Raw genomic sequence first — 9,307 nt, forward strand, 5'->3', positions numbered from 1 at the left:
CCATCAGTCACAGCTCCCATTTCAGGTAAATCTTCCATTTATACTCTCCTTTAAAAAGGCTTGAATTGAGTACTGAATGTGATGTAGTAATTCCTGAGATGGACAGAGCCACTACTCCATATCTAACATTCCCTGTAGCCAAACCAAACACCAGTCCCAATGTCCTATTACTTGATTATATATCAGGGAAAATCATTGGGCTTGGGTTTTTTTGGGGTTTTTTTTACATTTTAGGTAGGAAGCACTAATACATATGCAAGGAGTTGTGATATGTGATCTCCAGTCAGCATTCCATGTTGTAGGAAAACGCTTTGTAAAAAGTGAGTAATAGGATGCATGTTTCTTTTTTAATAGCTAAATCTCGCTTCCATCTGTAACAAGAATATACCTTAATTTATTTTAAACTGAGGCTAAAAACTCTTCCAAAACCATATACGTTTAGCCTTAAGTATAAAATATGTCTATGTATCTTGTTGTTGATAACTCTTCCCCTCCTGAAGGTCCTGCTCTGCCTGGTACCACTTTGATAAGTACCTAATGTTTATTCTGACTTCCATTGCTCAAATTGATCAAGCCCTTCCCATGGCTACTTTCCTACTCCTTTTCCCAAGTTGGTTTCATGGCTAATTTCAGGAAGGATCATTATTTCTTTGCAGATGATAACTAACTTTACGTCTCCCTTGCCAAGTGACACCATGCTTCTGACTCTGTTTGAACTGCAGTTTTCTGACTGTTACCCAGTTTTTTATTATTTTCTGACTTGCTGCTATTTGACGCTTAAAACTAAGGCTATCTTTCTGCATCCCTGATTATTTCCTTTTTCTTGATGTTCCTAATTTATAACATTATTTTCTAAGGCAGACATTTTGAATCATCTTCTTTTATTCTTCTGTTTTCTCTCAGAATAGGATTATTAGTATTTCTAAATCAGTCAAAACTCATGCATGAGTTTTTGCTTCATTAGAATTCCTGCTCATGTCTAACCAGTCACGTATGTAATTCTCTATTTCATACAAGCCTCACACCTTCATTGCCTAAATTTGAGGGTTGGAGTCAGGTACCATACTCCCATTATGGGATGTGGACACACGCTAGCTGTGACCTCTCCCTGGTTCTCAACCTAGGTCAGGATTATCTTTGTTTTCTAACCTTTGGTGCTTCTCCCCTGCCTTCCTTGTGCCTGCGTCTCTCCCAAGATCAGTTTTTCCTTCAAGCTGCTGCCTTTCCCTTCTTCCTTTACTGTTTTGTTTCCTTCTCATCTAATTTTCCATGATGAGGAGCAAGAGATAGCATTTATTCTTTCTTTAGAAATGGTGGTTAACATCCCTTCTCTCTCTAGATCATGTCATTCCCTCTTTATTATCAATTTAAAACCTTTTTCTTTTTAGGGTATGATTCAGCTCTCTACAGTAATTATTTATTATTATCTGTAATATAATGCTGCCTAAAAGCTCCAAAAGAAGTCAAAGACCCAATGTGTAAATACATAGTAAGAGACAGTCCCTGCCTTGGAAATCTTATACTCTAAACAGGAGAGGGGAATTGAGAGTGGCAGAAGAAATAGGCAAAAAGAGAGGTGATTTACTTGTAACATGTGGCACATTAGGAGCCAGAAATGGAGGCCAGTCCTCTTGACTCCCAAGGCAGTAATATCTCCTGTGAGTCTTGCTGCCAGTTTCCAAGGAAGGGTCAGCTGTAAGTCTACATGAAGTCTCTATAAATCTCTATAATCTAGTATATAATTAAAAAAAAAAATCTACAGTGAGTTACAGCCCCAAGAAAACAAAGAAGTAGATCCTTCATTTGCACCATTATTAGCTTGCTGGGTTGGGAACTTTTTTTCTATATATTTTTCTGTGTTTTTCCAATTTTAACTCGTTCTGAATTCATTATTTGCTGAAATTAATATAAACATCCAAGGGCTACATGCATAATTCCCAATTATATTTAATTCAGAAAATATAAACTGAGGAATTATCAACTTCTTCATGAAAATGGTTCCCTTTATTTTAGGATTTGAGCCTACGTCGGCTCCAGCTCCCTCGGTCCCTGCATGGCAGGGCCGGTCGATTGGTACGACCAAGCTCAGGCTGGTGGAGTTTTCGGCTTTCCTTGAACAGCAGAGGGATCCCGAATCAGTAAGTGTTGCCCTCGTGTCCACTAATCTTCAGCTTTTCTCTGTTGTTCCCCGCCCTCTGAGGATGCTTTTCAGGGTTAAGCCTGATGGAATACAGCTGGTGTTCCTGCATTCGCTACTGGTCAGTGTAATATTCCTTTCACTGTAGTACTGTATTTTCCTTTCTTGCCCTCTTTTTCCCCATTTGCAGAAGTGAGAGGCCTCTCTGAAAGCAGGTGTGGTTCGGTATGGCGCCTGTCTCACTGTTGACCTAGTTTAGCAGTTGTACCAAAGTGCATCGTGGTTTTGGCAATAATTCAGTACTTAAACTTTAAGTTAAAGCCTAATCTATATCCTAACAGAAACAAAATTAAGGACTTGCATAGAAACTATGCATATTATTTTAAATATCTGACATTTGGGATAGCATCTGAGTATCAGGATTGTCCCTTTTGCTTCCAGCCTCCCAAGCATGTGCCATTTAACTGTATCACTTTTTTTTTTTTTTAATTGAGGTTACCTATCTAAATGTCCAATCATTCAGTCTTCCTTGATCTTTAATTGTGTCTTAGGGTCCAATCCAAGCTTTGGATTTTTTCTGGATTTTTTTTTAGGAAGGTTTTGTTTTTGTTTTGATTTTTAGTCTGCATACTATACCTGCAAGGGTAGTTTATGAAGTTGGCTGCAATGCTTCATTTACTCCAGTTAGCCTTGAACCTTGATACTAATCATCATATATTTACCATGAACATTTGTTAGTAGCCTAGCACTGTTTCTACTGCATCGCAAATAAATCAAAAGAGCTTCTTTCAGCTTGAACCTGAGAATTTTTACTGAGATAATTTCTGCAAAGCAAATACTGTCATGAATGGGTGATACAGACGGGCCATTATTGTTCAGATTCCTGGTAAAATACAATAGCTTGGAGCAGAGAGAAGCTATCACTTGCTCTTTATAATTCAACACTGGAAACCATAGCATTTATGGGCTCCGGCCAGGGGTGTTATCCAGGGAGTGTTTACCCTGCATAATGGAGAGTGGAGACATAGCCCAGAAACCTTACAACAGAGGAATGCTCCTGGTGGAGAAACATCCCAATGAAAATATACCATATCTCAGCTATTCATACACTAAATACGTGGCAGTGTGTTGGTTTGCTAAATGTCACGTTTTGCCAGGTTGAATTAACTTTGAGGGAGGAAATGTTTGGTAGCAGGTACAGTCATCTCAGCACTTACCTGACTGTTAGATACTGAAAGGTTTCCCGGGGATCCCTCTGCCTTCCCGTGGCCCTGACTCCCACGCTCTCCCAGCAATCCTGGCTCTGGTGGGCTAAAGCTTCATCTTGGTGTCCTCCAGACTAATCCGCAGCTGGAACGCCTTCTCCATCCCCAGCCCCGAGTACATCCAGACGGTGGTTTGTATTTCCGATGCAGAAGCACAACATCCAGGTTTTCTCATCAGGCAGCCTTATCGATACGCAGCTTTCGGAGTCCTTGGCTCGCTGACCCCATGTAACGTGTCCTGCTGATTTATGGGCTCTGCCATATCCAGATTACTGCACACCAGGATGTTATGTGTGTGCCTCGAGGTTATCGGGAAAACAGGATGTGGCCATGTAATGCTCAGTGTTACTGTGCTGTATGTGAATGAAATGGCATTTCAGTGTATTTTGATTTACTGTTTTGCCGGTATACCACCTAATAATCCTTTTTCCATAGGTTTTCATAATGCAAAACTATTTGCAAAACCCATGGGCTTATATGGCGTAGAGCCTCTGTGTATCTGTGTGGCTTTATGTAAAAGAGAGTGAACGAGAGTTCAGCAACGAAGTAACTTTTATGTCTTTCCCTCTAAGAAAAATCTCCCTCAAACCAAGTACACTCTTAACAGATAACATGTGGTTGCCGGTCACGCCGCTGGTGTCTGCGACATGAAACCGGCTGAGTGACGTGAATATATTTGCATCATGACTGACAGACCGAAAATGAGGAGAAGATGCTGCTTCGGCAGGGGAAGGAGCCGCGGGTCCCGCTCCACTGCGGTGGCGCGGCTCAGAGCTGGTTGTACTCAGGCACAGTGTGTGGGCCAGCGGCTTGGGGACGTGTTGGGGCTCTCATTTTTCAGGCAGGTGCAGGCTCTGGGGAATGCAACACATCCACTTGCGTTGCAGAGAAGGAGTGGAGGCCTGAATAGAAACATGGTTACCCAGGACGGCCCCATAAATACTCTAAAGCCTTTTTTGGAGTAAACTAATATTATTTGGAATTCCTGAGGGTGCAGCAAGGCCCACCGGAGCTTGTCCCAGCTTGCAAGCATACTGCTGAGAAACTTACCTCTTAACCTACCTTAAGCGTTTATGCAGGAAGTTTACTAGAGAAGAAAGAGCATCAAACTACCCAGACTTGTTTTTAGAAAACCAGTTACTCACGTGCTGTAACTGAGACACAAAGAAAAGTCAATTCCCAGTCATGCATTAATCCCAATTTAGCTCAGTCTTTACACCCACGCTGCAAGTGCAGTGGGGCAGTGCTGTGCGAGGGCTGCGTGGGCATGGCCTGGACTGGCCGAGCAGGCGCCATGGGGAGCCGAGGGATGAGCCCCTGTGGGCAGCGTGTCACTGCCACTGCCCAGGAAAGGGGAGTGAGGAGAAGAGGAAGCATTGTTTAGATCAAATTAAGTGAATTTGATTATTTGGATCATATTTGGGCATAGAAAAAATCCCAAGGCAGTGTGACCAGTTCCCAGGGCAAATGCATAAGGGCACTTGCTGGAGAGGCACTGGGCAGAGGCGCTGGTGCACGCCTGTCTCCAGGGATGGCTCTGAGGGGCCCTGCCTCCTGCCAGCCTTCCCCGTCCCCAATGCACAGACTTTTCCAGCAAGCACCAAAAGTCCTCCTTGGAGATAAGAGCCAACCCCCAGCGTCATTTACCGCTGTTGCAGAAAATACGAATTCTGCCTGTAGTTTTGTACATCTTTCTTCGTGTTGGTGCAACATTTTATTGCAGATACGGTTTGCGCAGCATAGAAGGGATGGGGTTTTATTACTTTTTAAATAACAAAATCAGCAAGCCAGGCAAGATGTGTGTTTTGCACAATGTGCGTATGAAGTCGTGTGGGCATGTGCTGTGGTTGCAGCATCTCCTGTATGCCTTTGTGCCTTTGCTGACCTCAGAAACAAACACGTGTATACGCTGCTACGTGAGAGCCATATAAGAGTTCTCACATATCTTCCGAAAAAAGATAGCTGTATGTTCATTACACTTCTGACTTTTTACAGAAAATGACATAAAGTATTATTTTGATCAAATGGGTTTCCAACATTTTATTTAAAAAAAAAAGATGACCCTTCCTCCCAACCCAAAACCAGGCCAGAAAGCCTCATAGTAGTGGGGCCAAATAGACCAATTCCACCTTAAAATGTAACCTGGAAGTTTATTGAAAAAGCCTTATTTGACATGGCACCTGGGGCCAGGGCTCGATGATCCTGGCAGGCCCCTTGCAGTCTATATTCCTGTACAGCAATTAGAAATTTAGGTCTGTCTGCCCATGGTGACTCCCAGCGACTTCAATAGGGCTGTGCATGGACACAAAGGTCCACCCACAGGGAATTCATTGTAGGAGTGGGGCCTTAAACATTTCTGGGGTTCTTCCAATGGCAATTGGTGTTTAGAAGTACAAAAGCCCCTCGATGTCAGGCAGTTATGTTAATTTAGAGTGGGCATTCTGGTGGGTCGGAAATGTGCTCCATAGGGTCCTGTCACTTGTGGAGGGCTGTTGACTTTTTTCCCTTGCGTAGCTACAAAATTGTTCCACTTACAAAAGAAAAAATTGTAGAAAGGAAACAATAAGCAACCCTCACTGTAACTCTGCATGGCAGTAGATAGTCTGGGAGACATAAGATGGCACAGTTGCAAAATCTTGGAATACTGATTCTGCAGTTAAGGATGGGTAAAATTACTCCTCCTTTTACATGAAAATCAATTCAGTTTACAAATGTCAAGCTGTATTTTCCTTTTGTGGCATTTTGTGCTCAAGTACAATTCCTAAATGGTGCATAGAAGCTGCCCTCATAGGTCCAAGCATCAGCGTTTTAGTTACCTTTAATTATTGCCTACCCTATATAACTATATTCTCAACAGATTAACAAGTTTATGTACCCATCTGTTGCTTTCAAGACAGGTTAATGGGGGTTTTCCATTTTTACTGTAGTGGTTCTGTGAAAGTTCAGGACAAATGCTTAAACCAAGTAATCCCATGCTGCCTAACAAATGTAAACTGAGTATGCAAGCAGATTAGAAGGGATCTAAGCAATTGACTGTTACACAAGTAGCTGTAAAATTCAAAGACTATAACACTGAAATGATGATAATGCCAATTTTTTTATTTTTTTTTTTTTTTTCCAAGCTTGCTTTCCAATCAGGAAAAAAATCCTGCCACCACCCAACAAAAAAAGCCCTTTCTTCTCTTCTTCTTTGAGGTTTCTCGCTCTTGCTGCCACATTCATTTCGACTGCAAGCACTTCAGACAGCTTTACATCTAAAATATCTATATAGGGCTATAAAGAACACGGCTGATGGGCATTTTCAGTATTAATTCACCTATCCAAACTGTCAGATTGTGTTAGATCCAAATTTCAAAATGTATTTTAAAAAGTGATGAAGAAATAAAATATTCTTTATGTTTTAATTCAGGTTTTATTGTTGTTGTAAAAAGTCTTTGTGAGCCCAGGGAGAATTGTGCCTGAGAACCAGAAAGTGAAAGCAATTGCTCAAGGGCCATAAAAACAGCCTGCCATCATTAGCCAAATGCAGTAAAATTCACCAAAGTTAATCAAACCACCTAAGTGATGAAAAATAAATGAGATCTTTTCAAAAGAAGCCCTCTGTCTTTGAACAATATCCATTGTTACAAGCATTGTTTATCCTTTCCGTATTCCCTGTAAACACTATAAAAAGCAGTTCAGCATTTCAGTTGTAAGGAAGTCCTTGGTTTGGCGTCTTTGTGATGTGAAGGGGCAAGGAAGCAAACCCACATTTGGATGAACGTCTTGGAGTGGCACACTCAGGGTTTGAGGTCGTTTTAATCTAAATTCCGACAAAGTTTAACTAAATGCAAGGGTCATTTATTTTGCAGTGTAGGAGAGCTACGTGCTGGCCTTGAGAAGCGAATGTCATACTCTGTAAAAATGTTCATATTTGGGTGTCCGTAGTTAGAAGTGCCAAGAAACCACTTTAAGGGGGTCCAGTATTGACACAGGCTCCAATCTTGAAACTGCAGCGTCGCAGCAGATCTCCCGGCTGGTGACGTTCCCGGGGGACCCTCCCCCGGCCCAGTTGTAGGGTCAGGACATGGGCTTTTCAAGGGAGTGTCCTGGGCTGAAAACACGGTGGAGTGGGTAGGGAGACTGAGAATGATTTAATCCTCAAGGTCGGCCCACGTTAAGTGCTGAGGATGGGTGGAAAGACCACCAGGGCCCTGACTGTGCTTGCTCGCCGCTGCCTTCACACACAGTCTCTCCCTTTTCTCAAAACTCACCGCTGCTGCCGGAAATTTCCCAGCAAAATTAAAAGTGCTGTTTTGCATAACTGAAGAGGAGCGCTGGTGCCAGCAGCAATGGTAGCTCCCTCTGCCGGGCCCTGCGCCGTGGCTGGTGCCCCAGCCCTGCCCGTGTCCCAGCCCGCACTCGCACAAAGCCCGGGCGCTGAAAATAGCCAGGATAGGGGTAGCTACCTGAGTTACACAGAGCACTGGGTCTGACCAGGGAAACGTGAAATCGGGGAGGAGGGAAGGAGCGAGTGAGTGAGGTTGTGGGGTAGCTGGAGCAGAGCCTGGGCGCGCAGCCCCTGCGATGAGCCCAGGAGAGCTGTAAAACAACGGGGGTCATCACAGTGGGGGGCCCTCTGCCTCCCACAGCCTTGCATAGCGCTGTGCTGTTCCCGCGGGGAGGAGGAGTGGGGGGGACACGTGCGTTGGGCTGGTATTAGCAGTGCGGTGGGCTATGGCTGTGCATCTCTCCTGTGCTGCCCGCCCTGCCTGTGTGCTGAACCCCAAGCATCCGCCCTGGCGCTCGCCCAAAGGCCTTCGTGCCTGGCTGTGCCTCTGCTTTTTCCCATCTCGTTCCACTGCAGCTTCCCCCACCACTACACCCATCCCAAAATTACTTAGCTGGGCTGCGAAGTCAAACTCTCAGAAGTTGGGAAATGTCCTCATCTGCTCTACAATGCAGCAGTTAATTACATGTTCACATGTTTATTTGTTCCTGCTTCATTCAGCGTAGATGGAGATGGCCCTTCTTTGATAAGCAACTATTCAGTTGTTTGTTTTCTTCTTTTGTTGAAATGCGTGGCCCTGTGCCCTGCTCGCTGTGCACTGTCTAACCTCTCCTCCAAATGGAATTAATAATTCCCCCCATTTGCATTTCACAGATGTATTAGCACAGTCATTTTTTAGATGAAGGAGCATTATTACTCACATTTGACAAACCAAGAAGTTCAGGTGCAAAAGAATGAATGGGCCACTGATTTTGAGGGTCCACTTTGATTTGTCATAAGCCTGATTTTGCAGAATACTTAGCGTTATTGAGAGCTTCCTATATTCAGGCATAATTTTCCCATCTGAGCACTCAGCACTTCTGGAATTGGGACCGCAGGGTCTCAAATCAGACAGGCCAGAACTGAAGGATGCATCTTCACTGTTGCAGGAAAGCTGATGAAAATGTGTGAGCACCTTGCCTAACCAGCAAGTCCCAGCTTCACACTGGGACTCCTGTGGCAATAGCTGGGAAGTGCTGGGCAACGTTACAGTGTCAGGGCTGGGAACTGCCGTCGCTCGTCACCTACCTCCCCATTTCTGCAACCATAAAGTAGCCAAAGATCTCCTTTTACTTCACATTCCTGATTCAGTCCCTGAGCAGATCCAGGCAGGAGTCTGAATGGGTGGAGGCCCTTGAAAGACTAGGTTGACCATGCAGTTGTATAGTAGCATACACGCACAGAAAGTTTGATTAACGTTTCACATGAAAGTGTTAAAGACCTTAATAACAGGAGTTGGTACAGACTCCAGTTATAGCATTAAAATGTTATAAATATAACTCCCAATCTGCTTCAGTGGAGGACAACAGCAACAGGAATGAACTATTCAGTTACTAGTGTTTTGGTAGAAATAAGAAAAATTGTTGGCAGACCAAG

The 9,307-nt window shown here is 43.7% G+C and overlaps 1 protein-coding gene across 1 annotated transcript in view; it reads left to right on the forward strand.

The window, feature by feature from the left end:
• The window catches only part of TEAD1 (TEA domain family member 1 (SV40 transcriptional enhancer factor)), a 161,914-nt gene that overhangs the window by 127,584 nt on the left and 25,023 nt on the right, over window positions 1–9,307 (forward strand). Inside the window, 2 exon segments of the mRNA XM_009334483.1 lie at window positions 1–25; window positions 2,014–2,138. The exon segment at window positions 1–25 is cut by the window's left edge and continues 27 nt beyond it. Of these exon segments, the coding sequence (XP_009332758.1) occupies window positions 1–25; window positions 2,014–2,138 (150 nt within the window).

The sequence above is a fragment of the Pygoscelis adeliae genome, unplaced genomic scaffold (genome assembly GCF_000699105.1).
Source record: "Pygoscelis adeliae isolate BGI_AS28 unplaced genomic scaffold, ASM69910v1 Scaffold171, whole genome shotgun sequence".
NCBI classification, from domain to species: domain Eukaryota; kingdom Metazoa; phylum Chordata; class Aves; order Sphenisciformes; family Spheniscidae; genus Pygoscelis; species Pygoscelis adeliae.